General features: G+C 40.6%; 1 protein-coding gene across 1 annotated transcript in view; it reads right to left on the reverse strand.

Annotated features, from left to right (window-relative positions):
• Window positions 1-4,656: 4,656 nt before the first annotated feature.
• COL19A1 (collagen type XIX alpha 1 chain) overlaps window positions 4,657-20,266 on the reverse strand; it is a gene marked incomplete at both ends in the record, with an annotated part of 351,791 nt that continues 336,181 nt past the window's right edge. Inside the window, 3 exons of the mRNA XM_079716663.1 lie at window positions 4,657-4,784; window positions 4,963-5,040; window positions 13,255-13,383. Of these exons, the coding sequence (XP_079572789.1) occupies window positions 4,657-4,784; window positions 4,963-5,040; window positions 13,255-13,383 (335 nt within the window). The remainder of the gene's footprint in view (window positions 4,785-4,962; window positions 5,041-13,254; window positions 13,384-20,266) is intronic.

The raw sequence follows: 20,266 nt of genomic DNA on the forward strand, positions 1-20,266 counted from the left end.
TACCCCCAAGTTTAGTGAAATCTCCTACTTTATTAGTATTCTCTTTTGACAAATTCATGAAGCAAGTAGGTAACTCTTTTAGTTGTAACCTGTATCACTCACTGCTGGCTCTGAACACGACATTTTTTCCATTTAGATTTTCTTAGACTTAGCTTGGTTTTTTAAGCCTGCCTTATCTTCGAGGTAAATTTTTGCTATTCTGGGTCTGCTTCTCTGGATGAGTTCTCTGTGCTCATCTGGTTCTTCAATTCAATATAACGAGCTTGACCAGTTACCCTGGCATGATTTTGCTGAGTGAAATGTTTGGGTTACAGCTCCAGCTATACCGCACAATAAAACTGAAGCTATCAATTTGTCTTGTTTCCTGAGACAATGTCATTAATGCTACCTTTACCAGGCAACTAATGAATGAATACAATTCAATGGACTAAGTTGCTTTGAAGTAATAGGCATAAAATACCCAAATTCAATTCTGTCTGCACCTCCCCCTCTTGGAAGGCCGTGTAACCTGTGAGAGAGAGAGGGGTATAAAAAGGGGTCTGATCCTCCACACTAGAGTATTGGGAAAGAACACGGGAAGCAGTGACAATAAACACTTGTGTGTCTTAAGAATGTGGACACGGACAAATGTGAAAAATAATTTAAAAACGAGAGCAATGAACAAACCCGCAAAACTGTTCTGAGACTTCATTGGAAAAAACTTAAGCATATAACTTAACCTGGAGGTTCTCAGTATCAGGATATTATTACCAGTGTTAGGAAAATTTAAATGGTATTTTGAAAAATAGTGTTCCTTATCTTACTTTTGTAAATAGTGATACATTTCTAGAAAAATATAATTATACAAATCTAATTGTAAAATTTTAAGTACTTTGAACAATATGGAGATTTGGACATTGTCTAATTCTGTAAATGGTCTACTTCTTGTGATAAGCCAAGTTCTTTTTATTTGCCAAAAGAGACTTTCTATTCTGTTTAGAAGGTAAGATGGTTCCTCAAGGGTTTTCATGTTAATCACTGAAATATGAGGGTAGCGTACAAACTAAAGTTACAAATAGTAAATTTGCAAGTTAACTAGGCATATAACTCCCCTGATGAAATAAAATTGAAACAGCCAACAAATCAAGGGTTATTGTGCCTGCTTCATAAAGATACTTAAAATGAAGAAAAATATAAATTAACAAAACAAGATAACAAAACATAAATTAACAAGAAATTATTTACAAAAGTAAAAAAGTGTAAGTGCAAAAGCAAAGGTTCTGATTGAGTTGTTGTCCACTAAACTGTTTCTAGGTTTGTATTTCTGCAAGTCTGTTCAGTTCTTCTGATACAAACTGCTTTAAACACCATCTTGTGGACAAAAGGAGGTATATCACAGGTTCTCAACAGATGAGAAAGACTGCAGAAAAGCTAAATCTTATTTAACTCCTAAAACATACTCATAAAAAATTATTTTATAACCCCAAATCAAATGGCATCTTTTACAGATAACACACCTTAAGATAATTACTGAAGTTCTATAATAAAAATGACTACAATTTTAAAGTTTCAACAATGTCATGAAACATAGAAATAAGCATATGGGATTATCAATACTTTAAAGTCATTAATTAAATTACTTTGATCATGAGGTGAAAAATTTCAAAGGTTAAGACTGGCTGTGTTTCTGTTATGGTTATGAAAAAATGGCTAATGTCTTCAGTAGGAAAGAACAATGAACAAACTCATGAATTATTCTTCCTTTTTCCTGTAGGCTCCAAAGGCCATAAATATTAATTGACGTCATATCTTGTTCTTTGCATAGAAGGATTTCTATCTGACAGTGTTAACTGATCTTGGTATAAAATGTTAGACTGGAAATCAAACATACTTATATAGGGTAAACACAATTTTAATTTTTAATAGCCATCATGGCCAAAATTATTTTGTATTTGAACACTTATGTTGTCTGGAGTCCAAACAAGAGATAATTCAGGAAATGTGGTCATTCTTCTTCCCTGCTGTGGACATTACTGACGTCTGTGTGAAAGTAAACAAAGGTTTTGGAATGGAAAAAACAAAAACAATACAAGAGAATTGGCAACCACCAAGCCAGTTAGGGGAAATTTTCACACCCGACTTTGGGGCCTTAATTATCCGCTTTCTTTTTGTTAAAATAATAAGGCAACTGCCAACTCTCTGCTTTATTTGGTGTTGTGTTAGCTGGACTCAGGCTTTCTTGCTGCTTTTGGCCGCATCTTGTGTACAGAGATGAGACGGTGGACACACAGGCGGCTGAGCAGAGGCTCGCTCCACATGACACAGCCTGTCCCCCTGGTTACGCCCCAAGTAGATTGAGTCACGTGTGTCGGGTGTTAAAAAACAGCCTGTGTCATTGTGACAGCTCTACTTTGTAATATTCAAACCAGCTGAATAAATCCAGATTCTTGAAACAGGAATAAACCAGCCCAGCCTTAATGGAATTTAGAACAAGAAAGGTTCCTAAATATACCATTTGTAAGAAAGGATACATGACATATTCTCTGGAATTAAAATAAGCAGAATTTATAAAACAAGAAAGTGAACTGAGTCTTCTTATGCCTGTGAAGGGATCGACTCAAAGAAAACAAGAATACATCGATCACCATTAGCAAAAAAGTTCTTGAAAACAGTAAAATGCTAAAATAAATCCTTCCGGATTAGCAAAGAGGCAAAAGGATAACCAAGCTATTAACTAATTTGAAAAAATAACCTTTGAAAACATATAAAATGTTGAGCTTTATGACAAGTTCAAGTAAATTAATGAGTGGCAGAGGAGTTGTAAAGCTTTCAGAAAATTCAACAAATTAAAGTTCCACAAATTAAAACTCAAGATATACACATAGCACCAGATTTTAGATCTCTGTACATTTTTTTGGGGGGGATAAATGATCATTTTACTAAGAAAATGTGTTTGTATATTCTGATTGTGTTACGTCGAAAACACAGCACCATTGTAGGTATTGCACAAGAAAGCAAATGAAGAAGAAAATCAATTTAAAGTTAACAACACTTGAAATAAATAAAATGACCTTGGAAAAGAAAATAAATAAACTTGGAAGTGAAATATACAGCATCATTCAACATGAAATAATGAAAAGGTTGCAGGTATGCACAGCCATGTAGACAGTACCTGACCAGCAGTTCATCCGTCTACAGTGAAACCCAGTTCAAACCCTGGGTGCATCTGAACAAAGCCGCCTTCATGTAGCAACGCTCCCCACAAGACCCTGCTCACAGCTTTCCCCAACTTGCCCCGACGGCCTTGGGATGGGATGTCTGCAGCGGGAGGGCTCCGGGTGCCCCCTCTCAGCATCCCTGGGACCCACCACTTATGCTCAGTGTCCTAGGAAATCCATTGTTTTCAACCAACAGTTTCTCAAAATAATGTAGAGCCAGGCAATAGAAGAATGGTTTAGCCATGTGGTTGGCAATCACATATTTTTGCTCCTGGCCAGAGGATGTGGTCTGGGCAGTGCCTGTTTCCCTGAAGTGCTTGGACTCTTTGGTCTCGGTGCTGGTTGCATGTTGGGTCTCGTGGCTTTCCTTCTCTGCCCTGCACCTCTCGCTGCAGCTTCTGAGAAACATCATTCTCCATCAGAGCTTCTGGGCTTGGCAGTATGCATCTGCTGACACCACACATTCATCTTCTAGGTCAAGGGGGTTTCTTTTCCAGTTGCTACAAGTCCCATCCTTTGTTCTGATGGCTGGTTCTTAAACTCTGAGAGTGATGAGGTCAGAAGGATAATGGATACAGGGGCCCAAAGACCTTGCGAGGCCCTTTAAGCTTCGAAAGTACCAAAGACAGCTTGGTGCCTTCACCACCAGATACCTCCTAGGGAAAACAGCTTTCTGTTTCCCAAATGAGAAACTCAGTGAAGGGGCCACAGTGCTGGGCTTTGACTTCTTTCCTCCCTTCTTATGCAGGACAAACTCATGCCGGTGGGACTGCTTTGAATGGAGCTCATTACACAGAATCGACAAAATCATTTCAGCAGTTGGCTATGGTAGGGTTTTGGGCTCCCTGATAAAACAGCCGCCTGGGTTTTTTTCCAAAATATAAGTTATGAAGTGAAGGCCTTATTGCCTATCTAGTTCTCTGAATAAGTAGAATGGATACAGGATGTTATAAGACTTCTTAAGCTATAAAAAGTAGTCAAAAAACATTCAGCAGGAACAATGCACTATATCAAAAAAGGTGATGAGATTTTTAGCAATGCTAGTAAATTTAAACACCAAGAAAACTTTCAGGTAAGTCTGAAACTGTAAAACTCAGAAATCAAAGGCCAAATACAAGTTGATGAGATTACAAAACGTACATCACCATCAGTCTGCTAAATCATAAGGTGTCACTTCCTCTTGAAGAAGAACTAATGATATGATTTGCTTGCATATTTCATAGAAAACTCTGAATAAAAATCATAATAATGGTGAAACAAGACATATGGAATGAATTTGGAAAAATTCTAAAAAGGCTGATATCACCATTACTATAGGAATAGGATTCCAATTTTTGCTTTTAATGTCTGGCCTACATCAAAAAAAAAAGTCACCCATGGATCATGAGGGTCGGACAGTACTAAGAAAGCTCCAATAGCAAGGAGGGACGGCTGGGAATCAAGTCTTCCTCAGGTATGGTTATTTCCCACCTGTCTGCTGACGGGCGTGAGAGACGGGATACAGGCAGTCTCCTGGGTTACATCTTCCACTGGGTCCTGGGGGGCCCTGAGGCCCTGGGGCACCTGGTGAGCCTGGCAGGCCCAGAGCTAATGAAATAAAAGACCCCATCAGAATGCAGGTCAACATATGGCTTTTCCTCCCTCCCTCCAACCAACGTGGGGTCATTCAGTGTCACCTGCAGCGATACCTAAGGGCCATCGGGGAGCAGGCATGGCTCCTATTTTGGGAGGTTTGCTCATGTTGTAAAGATAATATCACTATTACCTGAGGTCCCAGGAAGCCCTGGGCTCCCTGGAAGCCCCATTCCCGGTTCCCCTCTTTCTCCCTTCTGTCCTCGGTAGCCTAAATGAGGGATATACAAAAAGAGAGACAAAAAAGTAAGCGTGTTCTCTGGCAACAGACTGATATACACTCAGGAAATATTCTGAGGTGTATATTGAAAATCCACCCAGTGGAATATCTTCACACATTTATATCTGAAAACTATGTTACAGAGATTCAGTACAATCCTAGATCCTAGAGAGAACAGTGGAGTGAACACTAAATAGATACATATTCAAGTTTAAAATATCACCAGGATTTCTTTTATATAAGTGACCTTCATTTAACACACGTGAACAGTAAGGAGAAATGTTTGGACTTAGGGTCATTTGAAAGCACGCTTCCAAATCTATATTTAAACATTTCTGCAGTAAAATAACATTTACCACCTGAGGTATATTTAATAGTTCAACCCAGCTCCTGCTATTACAGACACCTCGTTAAGGGGGCTCTCAAGTCATCTCAGTGAGGGCTTAAGATCATAGGCTAAAAAAATGAGGAAGAAAGAAAAATAAGTGAAGATACATGAGCAAGAGGGTTAACAACACTGAACACAATTCCAAATGAACAACGTAGGTGCTAAAAGCTACATATTTAAACTCAGTTCTCAGATTTCAATATAATGCAAAATATATGATTCCATATGGATTTCAGTGCATATGATATCACAAAACAAGAAACAATAATTTGTGTATTTGTATAATAAGGTAACATTTACACATCTCCTGTCAAATGTAACAACTTGTATGTACAAATCTCTCACATCATTAGGTTAATATGGACCCACTATTAACAGATAAAGATGTTGAACTGCACAAAGCACGTGAGAACTTTCTACTCTTAACTTTCCTAATAAGGTCCCAAGCTCATTCCTTACGAAGGCTCCCCAAAGCCTTAGGGTCTTATTTATTATTTATTTATTTATTTATTTATTTATTTTTGGCTGTGTTGGGTCTTTGTTGCTGCACGCAGGAAATGTGGAAAATGTTGCTTTCTCTAGTTGCGGCAAGCAGGGTCTACCCTTCGTTGCGGTGTGCGGGCTTCTCATTGTGGTGGCTTCTCTTGTTGTGGAGCATGGGCTCTAGGCACGCGGGCTTCAGTAGTTGCAGCGCATGCGCTTAGCTGCTCCGTGGCATGTGGGATCTTCCTGCACCAGAGATCAAACCCGTGTCCCCTGCACTGGCAGGTGGATTCTTTACCACTGCGCCACCAGGGAAGTCCAGGGTCTTATTATTATTATTTTTAACATCTTTATTGGAATATAATTGCTTTACAATGGTGTGTTAGTTTCTGCTTTATAACAAAGTGAATCAGCTCTACATAATTTTTTCACAACACTTCAGATAAGAATGCTAATAAGGTCAATAACAACATCCCCATTTTCTAGAATTAAGCTTTTCACCCTTTAGGGTAGGCCTCTCTTGAAATTTGGAAAAGACTAAAAGGCTGGTCTATCTGCAAACAGACATGTGTTTTCTCGGCCCCTAGGTGCAGGATGAGAGTTTCATATCAGTGTAGCTTATGTAGGAAAAAATATAAAACAACAGCAGTACCCTAATCCAAAGCATCTAGAGATTCTCATCATTGAAGAACTGTGCTTGCTGGAGTTTTTAAGGTGTTAGACTTTATTTCCATTTCAACACAAGGGATTTACTTCTAAAGTTGTAAATCAGTGCCTTTACATGCATGCTGGAAAAAAGAGGTCAGAAAAAGAGCATTACTGGCATTTGGGAGGAGGACTCTTCCTGTGGGACCTTACAAGCTGTCTGCAAGCCTTCCACATTGTCTGGCCTGCTTGTTCTGGCCCGCTAATTGGCCACTGAACCCGTCACCATACTGACACACATATGCCTCCCATTTCTTAAGGCCCCTACTGCTAACAGATCTGAAGGGTCAAATCTATATATCAGTCACGTCAACTACTCTATGGGCCACTGGCTTATACATAACAGGTGGTTTCTTTCATTACAACCCAATAACAGCTGAACTTCAGAAGTTCAAAAGTAAGAACCATCATTCCCAATACCACCCCTCCAAAATTGACGTGGGATAGAACGGCTGGATCCGTTTTCTCCTAGTAACCCCACATCCACTTGGGGTGCAGGGTTCTTTCTAAAATGGATAAAGCTTTCAAGTATGGTACCTATTCTTGAGGATTTTCACAGAGGTGGAAAATCAGCATGTGTTTGGAAGAAGTTTAAATCAAGTTCTTTCAAGGTTCCTGATCAAGGTGAACTAGAAAACCCTGAGCTCACCTCTTCCCACGGACACATCAGAACTACAACTACAAATGAAACAACTATCTCTGAGAATGACCTGAAGATAGCAGAACAGATTTTCCACAATGGAACATATAAAGAAAAGGCTACATCAAGATGGGTAGGAGGGGCAGAGAAGTGGTCTAGTTAGAACCTACTCCCCTGCCATGCTGACCCACAGGGGGAGGGATATCACAACTGTGCAGGTCCCCCCGAGGAGCGAGGGGTCCAAGAGAGCCCATGTCAGGCTCACCAGCCTGGGGGACCTGCACTGGGAAGACAAGTCCCCATACATCTGGCTTTGAAAACCAGCAGGACTTACATCCAGGAGAGCCAGAGGGCTGTGGGAAACCAAGACCCCACTCTTGAGGGGCTCACATGCAAACTCACTTGCATTGAGTCCCAGCACAGAGGCAGCATCTTGAAAAGCACCTGGGTTGTCTGAGAAAAGTGATTCATTGACTAATTTTAGAGCATGTGCCAGAGGGGCAGGATCTAGCGGAAACTTCTCCGAGCACAGAAGTGCTGGTGGATGCCATTTTTTCTCTCCTTTCACCTACTTGGCCAGGTGCTCATGGGCAGCATTCTGTCACTGTCCATCCATTTAGCTAACACGGTGCACCCCACCCCAGCATGCCTCTGGGGAATTGCCCTGTCCAACCTGCCTACCCTGGCCAGCACCTCCAGAGTTGCTCCTGTCCCACCCAGTGGGCAGCCCTGGATGGTGCTGGTGTCCCCCAAAGCAACTCCCACTCTTGGGGGCTGGGGATGAAGGACACCAAGGAAAGCACTCCTCCCACAGCACAGTGGGAAGGCAATAATCAGAAACCCAAAGGATGGTTAAAATCTAAAACTGTTTGGAAATGTTTTTGAATTTAAAAAAAGGCATCAACCATTGCCCTTTGGGGAATTTAGGAAAAACGCAAACGAGGTGACCCAACTCAGAATCATACTGGCATCTATTCTCCCTGCAAGAAGATCAGGTGCTGAAAGAGGGTCCACATGTTTCATCATCAGAATCTTGGTAGGCGCAGTACCTCCCCTTTTCAAGTTGGATTGTTAACTTCTAATATAGGCATACCTGGTTTCATTGCACTTCACAGATACTGGATTTTTTTTTACAAATTGAAGGTTTGTAGCAACCCTGTGTCAGGCAAGTCTATTGGTGCCATATTTCAAATTTTTTCATGATTATTATATTTGTTAGGGTTCTACGAATGGAACAACAAAGGCTGCATGACAGCACATCTGTTTACAACATGGTTTACTGAACATTTCAAGCCCACTGCTGAGATCTATTGCGCAGGAAAAAAGATTCCTTCCAAACTATTACTGCTCATTGACAATGTACCTAGTCCCCCAAGAGATCTGACAGAAATGTTCAATAAGACTCATGTTGTTTTCATGCCTGCTAACACTACATCCATTCTGCAGCCCATGGATCAAGGAGTCATTTTGACTTTCAAGTCTTATTATTTAGAAGATACATTCTGTAAGACTATAGCAGCACTAGGTAGTGATTCATCTGCTGGATCTAGGAAGAGTCTACTGAAAACCTTCCAGAAAGGATTCACTATGCTAGATGCCAATAAGAACATTCATGATTCATGGGAAGAGGTCAAAATATCAACATTAACAGGAGTTTGGAAGAAGTTGATTCCAACCCTCATGGATGACTTGGAGGGGTTCAGACTTCAGTGGAGGAAAGTTTTTCCCCATGTGGTGGAAACAGCAGGAGAACTAGAACTCGAAGTGGAGGCTAAAGATGTGACTGAACTGCTGCAATCTCATGATAAAACTTTTAACAGATGAGGAGTTGCTTCTTATGGCTGAGCAGGGAAAGTGGTTTCTGGAGATGGAATCCACTCCTGGGGAAGATGCTGTGAAGATTGTTGAAATGACAACAGAGGATTTAGAATATGACATAAACTTAGATTAAAAAGCAGCAGCAGGATTTGAGAGGACTGACTCCAACTTTGAAAGAAATTCTACTATGGGTAAAAAGCTATCGAACAGCATTGAGTGCTACAGAGAAACTGTTTGTGAAAGGAAGAGTCAGTCGGTGCAGCAAACTTCTTTGTTGTCTTATTTTAAGAAATTGCTACAGGCACCCAGCCTTCAGTAGCCACCACCCTGATGAGTCAGCAGCCCTCAGCATGGAGGCAAGACCTGCAAAAATATCACGACACACTGAAGGCTCAGACGATGGTTAGCAGTTTTCAGTGATGAAGTCATTCTTAATTACATTGTTCTTTTTAGACATAAAACTATTGCATGCTTAACAGACTACAGAACAGCGTAGGCATAACTTTCATATGCACTGAGAAACCAGAAAATTCTCCTGACTCGCTTTACTGCCATGTTTGCTTCATGGCGGTGGCCTGGGACCAACCCCGCAATATCTCCGAGGTGTGCCTGTAGTCTCACGTCAATTTCTCATTGCTCTCTACATGTCTCCTGCTTCCCAGGTAGGCGTAGGAATCTTTATGAAACCCCTTTAAACTTGTGTCCTTTCCTAAAGATACTAAGATAATAAAGGGCTCATTCCATAGTGCATGTTTCAAACCAAACCACTTCATTTCAAATGAAAATGGATTTCTTTCCTGAAAAACACTGGAAAAAAAAAGTCCCTTTTAGAAATTTCTGAAGGGCCACCATCAAACAGAATTTGTGAGTGGCCAGAACACACGGCATTAAGTTCAGGGCCCACATTCCGTTTCCCTTTCTGTGCTGGGCTTCTCACTGCAGGCTTTCCTCGAACTCAGTCACGCTGTGTCAGGTAGAGGACTAATTCAGCCGACAGCACCTAAGGTTTCATGGTCACTAGGGTAGCAGCATGTTTTTAATCATCCCTCATGGAAAGGGTAACAGTTTTATATGCATATCTTTTCCTTTTTGAGAAAACTTTTAAATCGAGCAGAGCAAAGTTTTGAAGTTACATGCATAACTGCATCTTCTGAGCACTTCATATCTGTCTGTCTACCAGAGGAAAACCTTTCAGTTCCTGTCAACTGCTAGCGAGGCACCAAAAATCGACCAGCAGGCCTTTTCTTTTCTACAGTAAGATTTCCTGGTGTCTTTAGACAGGACTGTCAATACAGCATGACTACAGGCAAATATTTCTTAAAAGCAAATCCCATATTTCACGAGTTTTATTTTTTGGCTGCATTTCTGGCATGTAACAAATCCTGAAAAGGAGATATGCAAACGTTGAGGAGACACCTGAGTTATAATCAAGATATGTCTGTTGTCAGAACCCTCTGGTGGGACAAGAGTTTTGTTAATTTTACTAAACGTTCTTTTTAAAAACGTTGGAGGGCTTCCCTGGTGGCGCAGTGGTTGAGAGTCCGCCTGCCGATGCAGGGGACACGGGTTCGTGCCCCGGTCCGGGAAGATCCCACATGCCGCAGAGTGGCTGGGCCCGTGAGCCATGGCTGCTGAGCCTGCACGTCCGGAGCCTGTGCTCCACGATGGGAGAGGCCACAACAGTGAAAGGCCCGCGTACCGCAAAAAAAAAAAAAACCCAAAAAACGTTGGAAATCATATGGGGAAGTCTTTCAAATTATATATACAATGGAATGTTACTCAGCCATGGAAAAGAATGAAATAATGCCATTTGCAGCAACATGGTTAGACCTAGAGATTATCATACTAAGTGAAGTAAGTGAGACAGAGAAAGACAAATACCATATGATACCACTTATTTGTGGAATCTAAAAAAAATGATACAAATGAACTTATTTACAAAACAGAAATAGACTCACAGACATAGAAAACAAACCTATGGTTACCAAAGGGGAAAGGCTGGGGGAGGGATAAATCAGGAGCTTGGGATGAACAAACACACACTACTACATACAAGATAGATGACCATCAAGGTCCTACTGTACAGCACAGGGAACTCTACTCAATATTCTGTGATAACCTATATGAGAAGGTTTGCTGTGTACTCACTTTGTACACTCAGGTGTACTTACTTTGCTGTACACCTGAAACTAACACAACATTGTAAATCAACTATACTTCAACGTAAAAGAAGAGAGAAAAAAACCCTTAAAAAAAGAACTGGATCCGAAGCCCCATCAGGAGTGGAAACAGTAGATAAGGTCTCCTCGCAGCACAGCAGATAAAACCCATAGAAATCTTTTGCGGAAGTGAAGGTCAATGAGTGGTGAACAGAGGTCTTGTTTCCAAAAGCTGCACGAACACTGCTGACCTGGCACAGCCTCTGCCCAAGAGCCTTCCAGGTGGTCCTTCCCTGCATGGGAGGGAGCCCGAGACAGGGGTTTGTGTGGACAGGTGACTCTAGCTCCAGAAGGGTTTTCCTTGCTATCCTGACCATGCATTGCTCTTGTCCCCTTAGATGTCCACTGTGTGAAGCATCTGTCCAAGATCTTTCTCCTATTGGTGTTAACAGTCCTGGTTCTTTACATGGTTTGAGGCAGCAAACATCTTCAGATGGGCTATCAAGGTCTTCCTGTCTCCTATACTCTGAATTCACAACAGACCCAACTAGCAGAAGATGGTAATTAACCACCCTTTACACAATGGTACACACACAAGGCTACATCTGATTCTACACTTGCTTCCAATTCCCTGCCAAAACTCTCTGTGACCTAAGAGAAACCAGGTAGAAAAGACAGTTCAGGTAAACTAGAGTGATTCACTGCCGTTGTTTTACACTGTGCTAGCTAAACCAGAAGGCTTGTCAGTCTCAGTGGGAAGTTAGGATCCTAACAAACCCCACGACCGGGGAAAGCTGTGCCTCTTTCAGGGGAGGGAGGACATGGCGATCACCTTCGGGCCCTTCTTACAGAAAATAGAGAAGCTGTAGGAAGGAAAGTGAACTAGTGAAAGGGAAATAACTCTCCGCATATATAGTATTTTGAGCTGTATTCCTAGGTGATATTGGTGTTAACTTTCTCTTTTCTCCTTTATCCATTCATCTGTTGATGGGCACTTAGGTTGCTTTCATGTCTTGGCTACTGTAAATAGAGCTGCAGTGAACACTGGGGTGCACGTATCTTTCCAAATTAGCATCTTTGTCTTTCTCCTTTACACAAGCTTTTGATTATTCCAAGGACAGCCCTTGAGTTCCTCTATAATAACACATGAAAAGCAGTGTCTCTGGCCTTACCTCTCAAAGTACGTACTCATTGGATCTAATGCTTCCTTGTCAGAACTGTGAATCTTCTAAATCAGGGTCCCCTTGGCCCCTCTGCTGGTTGCCAATCACATTTCTAGAAAATGCTCTTGCCAGCTGAATTTAGCCAAGCTACATTTAAGATCATGTCTCTTGTCAAGTTATCATCAGTGGAGCAAATTTTTTTTTGCCAATTTAAGTCTTGCTTTGAAAAATTTAGAAACAGCATGAGAAATTTTTTTCTTTTTTTTAATTCAGAAGTTACCATCCACAACTTTTGCAGAAGAAAAAGGATTCTAAAATTTCTCAAAAATATATTTCAGACCCAAACCACTAGTTATAGTAGCAGGTCTTAAGACTTTTTCCTCAGTTTCCTTAAGATACTAAGATACTAAGATTCTTGTTGTCTACTTACATTAACAGCGAGGCATAAACAACTAGAAATTTGCAGATAATAATGATAAATAAACACATTATTGCTGTCATTATCATAATAAGTATTGTTATTAAATACATTTAGATTAGCAGATAATTATCAGTCAGGTTTAAACTGGAATGAATAATAGTTAAAATTTTATTTCTAGAATATCAAATATTAACAAGATATCCTATATTAAATCATTATATATGCATATGTATATATAAATTTATAAAATACATACAAGTATATATACTACATATTATATATAATCTAATATACATACTTTTAATGTATATTAATATATATTTGTAATGTATATTAATATATATAATTTTTGCCTTAACTGTGATTAGCATGTTATAAATACTGAGAGTTAAATAGTTGGTAAACAAATATTGTCCTCAAAGACGTACCTTGGGGCCCAGGGTCTCCTGGTGGCCCAGGTAACCCATCCTTTCCTGGTGGACCAGGCCTCCCATGAGCCTGAGCAGCCAGCATTGCTGCTGGTAGCTTGAGCTGGGACAGGAACACAGCCATTCTCTCTTCATTAATGAAAGGGAAAATAATATGCATGTTATGGAAATACTTTTTATGTCAAAAGTTTTCAAATATTTTTACATAAAATTCAACAAAAAGTTACTTGGTTTTCAATTTAAGCACATCTAATTTACCAACTGGTCTGATCGTGGAGAGATTTTTTTGATTGTTCAAGTAAAATAGATTGTACAAAGTTGTTTGAATATGGATGCAGGTGAGTTGTGTTGATCAGAGGATTGAGAACCTTCAGTGTTTCAGAGATGTCGCCAATCTAGCAGACAATACCCTAGAGCAGGGGTCCATGGCCCGTTAGGAACCGGGCACACAGCAGGAGGTGAGCGGCAGACAAGCGGACCGAAGCTGTGTCTGTATTTACAGCCGCTCCCCATCGCTCGCATTACCGCCTGAGCTCCGCCTCTTGTCAGATCAGTGGCGGCATGAGATTCTCATAGGAGCACAAACCCTACTGTGAACTGTGCATGTGAGGGATCTAGGTTGCATGGTCCTTATGAGAATCTAATGCCTGATGATCTGAGGTGGAGCTGAGGCGGTGATGATAGCACTGGGGAGTGGCTGCAAATACAGATTATCCTTAGCAGAGGTTTGACTGCACACAGACCATAATAAATCAATTGCTTGCAGACTCATATCAAAACCCTATCAGTGAGTGGCAAGTGACAATTAAGCTGCATCTTACGGAGTAGACTGGACATAAGCAACACACGTCGGGTGTCACTATCTTCCATCACCCCCAGATGGGACCATCTAGTTGCAGGAAAACAAGCTCAGGGCTCCCACTGATTCTGCATTATGGTGAGTTGTATAATTATTTCATTATGTATTACAGTGTAATACTAATAGAAATAAAGTGCACAATAGATGTAATGTGCTTGAATCATCCCCAAACCACCCCCGTCCCTGGTCTGTGGAAAAACTGTCTTCCACGAAACCGGTCCCTGGTGCCAAAAAGGTTGGGGACCACTGTCCTAGAGCCTAATTAACCTCTGGTAATAACTTGTGGAGAGAATTCAGGTTCATATTAAAAAATGGTTGTTAGAATACATTTAAGCCACTTTCCAGCAGTGTTGTGAATGTGCGTGTGGTGGTTTAAAATATGGTGACAAGGTCTTTGACACTCCCTTCCAAATGGAATTAGGTGGAGCCTAATCCCCCTATTCTGGAGCGTGGGCGGAACTTCCTTTCACTTCTAATGAATAGAAAAAAGGCAAGTGGGGACACTAAGTCATAAAAGCCTCGTGGCTTCCTGGTTGCTTTCTCTCTTAGATTCTCATTCTGGGGGAAGCCAGCTGCCACGTCGTGAGGGCATGAAGAGCTCACCCACATGGGGTGAGCTGAAGCCACCTGCCAACAGCCACGTGAGTGAGCCCGGAGGTGGATCTTCCCGCCCCAGCTGAGCCCTCAGAGGACGTCAGCTCTGGCTGACACCCTGAGAGCAACTTCATGACAGACGCCGAGACAGAACCACACAAATAAGGGACCCTTTAAGTCCCTGACCCACAGAAAACGCACGATAATAAACACTGTTGTTTTAAGCCACTAAAGTTTTGAGATATTTTCTTATGCAGCAAGAGATAACTCATATGGTATGTGACACTTTATATCCTTGAACAAAACTGCATTATTGATAGAGAGGTTTATTTATTGAAAAGATGGGTCACTAGCTTCATATTCATTATGATTTCATGGCACTGTTTAATTTCTATACTGGGCTAATACTTTACTTTGTCAATAACTTATGCTTTTTAAAGAAAATGTTCTATTATACACCCTCAATATTATTCTTTTTTTCTTTCTTTTTTTTTTTTTTTTTGGTTTGAGTTCCAGTTAGTTCCATCATTCAGCCAAGGTTTTAGTAGGAAGGATGTCTCATTTGGCCAAAGGGACAAACGCAGCATTGCTGCCGAGGAGCACGCACCCAGGGAATGCCAACTGCAGACCGCGTGAAAGCAGCAAAGTCTCTGTACATTTCTGTGAACCTCAAGAAAACGCTGAAACTAAGAACACACAAGTTACAGGAAGTTGACAAACTATCCAGAACATTTAAAAATCTTTTGTCAGTGTTGAGTGATGTGACCTTTATGAACTGAATGCGTCCTAAATCTTCTCAAGGACACATCACTGTCATCTGTCCTTTGTTCATCCACCAGGCTGCCTGGAGCCCAACCCTGTTCATCTGGGTCCTAAAGAGAAAGTCCAGGGAGGGGAGGCAGGACTGTGTAAGAGTGCTACCTCCGGTGAGCTCTGCTGTCTGGCCGTGAGCGTGTCCTACAGGGTACATCAAATGTCAGTGCTTAGGGTCAACAAAAAAGTGACTCTACATTGTAGGACGTTGGTGCATTAATAACTCATAACATTTAAAGGGTCTGGAAAATGAACACCAAAAAATGTAAATATGAAAATATAAATAAAAATTTTCACACTAAAATTCCTAAACAAGTCATATTATTAACTAAATTAAACATTCTCTATAAGCAGGGATTTGCTTTGGGCCTTTAACATTTTCTGCATTAAGTGCTCTTGTTCAGAAATCATGGAGAATTACTCAGCCAAAAAAGAAACAAAATTGAGTTATTTGTAGTGAGGTGGATGGACCTAGAGTCTGTCATACAGAGTGAAGTAAGTCAGAAAGAGAAAAACAAATACCGTATGCTAACACATATATATGGAATCTAAAAAAAAAAATGGTTCTGGAGAACCTAGGGGCAGGACAAGAATAAAGAGGCAGATGTAGAGAATGGACTTGAGGACAGGGGGAAGGGGAAAGGTAAGCTGGGACGAAGTGAGAGAGTGGCATGGACTTATATATACTACCAAATGTAAAGCAGATAGCTAGTGGGAAGCAGCCGCATAGCACAGGGAGATCAGCTCGGTGCTTTGTGTCCACCTAGAGGGGTGGGATAAGGAGGGTGGGAGGGAGATGCAAGAGGGAGGGGATATGGGGATATATGTATACGTATAGCTGATTCACTTCGTTATAAAGCAGAAACTAACACACCACTGTAGAGCAATTATACTCCAATAAAGATGTTAAAAAAAAAAAAAAAGAAATCACGGAGAGAGCAGAGAGAGATGATCATTTGAATATTCAATAAGAACTATTATCCATGTTTTTATAAGTGCCGTGCACTATAAAGATTAACTGCCAATAAGCTTTATTTTATGACTAGAAATCTGTTATATAATTATTCTCAGAATTACTTTTTTGAATAATCAAATCCGCAGTTACACTAGAATTCTTGGTTATTAATCCCACATAGACTATTGTTCAGTTAAATTTCATCTCAAAAGCATTTTCAATATTTTGCCACTATATGGATAATTTTGGTAGTCATTAATGCAAATTCACCCAAAGTCCATGATAAATACAATGTATCATTGGATTCTGTATTTAAACTTGCTTGTTTTGTTTATATTTTACATAGCTCATATTTAACAAATCTAATATATACGTAACTAGATTTAAAATAGAAAACTGGAGGAAGGCATATCCTTGCCATGACAAAAAAAAGTAACCATATTTTTTTCTTTTCACATATTTTCTTTAAAAAGCAAATTCAAATGGTTTCACTTGTGAAACTAACAATTTTTCAAAGATATAGCTAGTAAGTAGTAAGAAATGACCCTTTCATGTGAAAAATTCAGCATAGGTTTGGTGCAGACAAATCTTCTAGAAAAATGTTTTACTGATTAAATTAGTGTCTATTCTGCAACTAAGAACCAAATGACAGTAACATATTAGCATCTATAGCTGCCAGTTAGAAAAAACAAGGGCCAAATCATATAGACCTTGTAAAGAATTACCTCAATTTTCTCCAGTCTCTTCGCTCAGTTTCATTCATTTAGTACAACTTTTTTTTTTTTTTTTTTTTTTTTTTGCGGTACGCCAATGCAGGGGACACGGGTTCGTGCCCCGGTCCGGGAGGATCCCACATGCCGCGGAGCGGCTGGGCCCGTGAGCCATGGCCGCTGAGCCTGCGTGTCCGGAACCCGTGCTCCGCCACAGGAGAGGTCGCAACAGTGAGAGGCCCGTGTACCGCAAAAAAAAAAAAAAAAAAAAAAAAAAGATAGATATTTCAGTACAATTTTTCTTAATTTGAAACATACCTCTTTGAATATCTTTAATGCCTAAACACAAATATTCATAGCACTAGTTTTTCCTCTTTAATGTAGGAATTGAATTTGTAAGTAACTTGCTTTGGGTGCTTTTAAATATTTTTAGCAAAACAGAGAGTTCTTTTAAATAATTACTTCTAGCTGTAAATTATCTAGCTTTAAGATACACTCAAAAACAGTTATTTAGCACAGGGTAATTACCTCCTCTGAACCATACTCCAATGCTCTATAATTTTAAATAATATGTTTCTGAGCTGGTAAATAAATTGTAAAGACTTGTATTCTTAATTGCGTTTCCTTTGTTTTCAGGGATCTTTGGTCAATTAAACTGTTTTTGGCTATGCTTTCTAATGAGGCAGGAAACTGAAGAGTTTGGATAGGAGCTTGCATAAACCAAACTCACACAGGCCATCTGCCAAGGCAAACCCATAGCAGTCATTCTAACAAATGACACCAATGGCTGGCCTTGGAGAATGGGCTTGTTAATATCATGCAGACATTAATATTAATGTGATAATAAAGTACATTATATGGAGAAGGAAGGATGTCATCTGGCCCACGTCTACCTTCTATTTCACAGAATTTGTAAATATTTTCAAAGAGAGAAATTCACTTTTTTCTCCTTATGCCCATTCAAATGTTTAATTGCCCATTTTCTTGTTTCTTATTTCCTTTTGTTACCCCCTTATGGAAAACAGAGAGTAGTTAATAAGTATTTCCCTTGGGAAATCAGTCATCTACTTGATAATATTGTTACCTCTTAGCCTTGAGGTTAAATAACTTTTACTCATAGGCTTGGTAATCTGTTCTGTAAATCACTTTTTGGTTCCAATGTTCTGGGGTTTTTCCATACATCTCTTAAATGTGGGAGCAAAAATTAGATACAGTTATCTCTTAATGGGCAAAAATATCAGAAGAGTAATTTCCTTTCATGTCTTGAGAATGATTTTCTAGTTTCATTCTAACTGTTAATTCAACAGCATCTTTGGTGGCTTCATATTCATTTTGTGGCCCATCACGGTCCAAGGGTTGTTATTGCTACATTTAACTCTGGCTCAATTCTTTGTCACCTTTGTTGCTTTGAAATGTTATTATGAGTAAAGATGGTAGACTGAACACACGCATCTGCTTTAACTCTTTCCTGAATCACTGCAAAACAATGGTAAGTTACCTTTAAAGGCATAAAACCACAAGAATGGGAGGATGTGAAAGGAGACAACATTAACTTTGGAAGCTGAGAACCAGATGGCGGCGTGAGGATGACTCAGCAGCCTCAAGAGAACCAAACCTTTACACCAGGAGCTGAGAAGCAGCCCGTGTTAAATCACAAAATCCTTAAAACGTTCGGGAGTTACATCTGGAAGTGGGGCTAAAGGAGGGGAACTAAAATGAGGGGGACTGGATGAAAGCCCGTTTAAGAAATGATCTTAGAAATCCCTTTCTCTGCTCTGCGCAGCTGGCTATTCGCCCCTTCCTAATCCCGGCAAAAGGCGGCAGGTTTATCATCTGAAAAGTGTAAATAGACCATCTCTGCACTGGGGACCCCAGACTGTGTTGAGACTCAGGCTTCCCTACTGAAAACAAGGAGAAGAAAGGGGCATTGCCTTCTTGGAGCTGAGGCCACCACTGCCCTAGCCTCCTACCTTGCTCCCCAAATGCTGGCAACCCGGCAGGAAATGCAAGTGTTTCCTTTGGGGAACCTGACCAGAATACAAGGAAAGACTTCAAGACAGTGAAGTTGAGGGTCCCTTAATTAAAAAAAAAAACAAACAAAAAACACCAAAAAACCAGCCAGATTACCCTACAGTAAAGCTCGTGGTTGACAAGGCCACCATTCACTCCTAACTTTCCAGCAGTTTTTTAGAACCCATGCTTTTGTCTGAGCACATGGCCAAGGACGACTGGCACTGAGGAAACCCTCTAAGCTGAATGATCGACCCAAACAAACAGAAAGAAGCAGATTGGAAGAGACAGAGACTATGATGTGGAAACTATTTTTAAAAACGATCTATGTCTCCAATTATGTGCATCTAAGAGAAGACTGTACATATACAAATATGTGTATACAAATACATATATAAATTAATACCTTCATTGTAGAGATGTTTCAGCCTGGAAACAAGAGGACAGGATAATACATATTCATACATGTTCACACATATGTGGATGAAATTATGTATGAAAAATGGAGAAAACATAGGTGAGGGGCTTTCCCGGCCCTGGCAATCTAGAGGCAGAAGCATTGCTCAGGGACACAGCCCCAACCCTCCTGTCCTCCCACAGATGTGGGTATGGCCTTGTCACTTCCAAGTTTGTCTCGAGAACCCAGAGGGCCAGACGTTTGTCCACATGCCTGCCCAGGTTGGTAAATCCTGCCTGCAGGGTGATATAAATCCCCAAATATAATAGGGTGGTGGGTGTCATAGCAAGAATTAAGCTTCTCAGATCTGGCAAGACCCTCATTTGTAAGGGCAGCTCCAGTGGCAGCTGCAGAGCCCTCATAAAACAAAAAGGGGCTAAGCTGGGACACACAGCTTCTGTCCCCTTTCTGTGTGGCCACCTTGCGTGCACAAGGATTTGAGCTCCTGGCCAATCAAATCAAGAATCTAACACAACTTTAGATTGGGTGTATGTCTGTGCATTGTATCTGCCAGAAACCCAGACCTGGGATGGGTGGAGAACCATCTTTCTTCCACCATGCTGGGTTTGGGACGGGGCATCAGGATGTTGAAAGAGGGCTCGGTGGCCTGGGAG

Source organism: Hyperoodon ampullatus (assembly GCF_949752795.1).
Source record: "Hyperoodon ampullatus genome assembly, chromosome: 12".
Lineage (NCBI taxonomy): Eukaryota > Metazoa > Chordata > Mammalia > Artiodactyla > Ziphiidae > Hyperoodon > Hyperoodon ampullatus.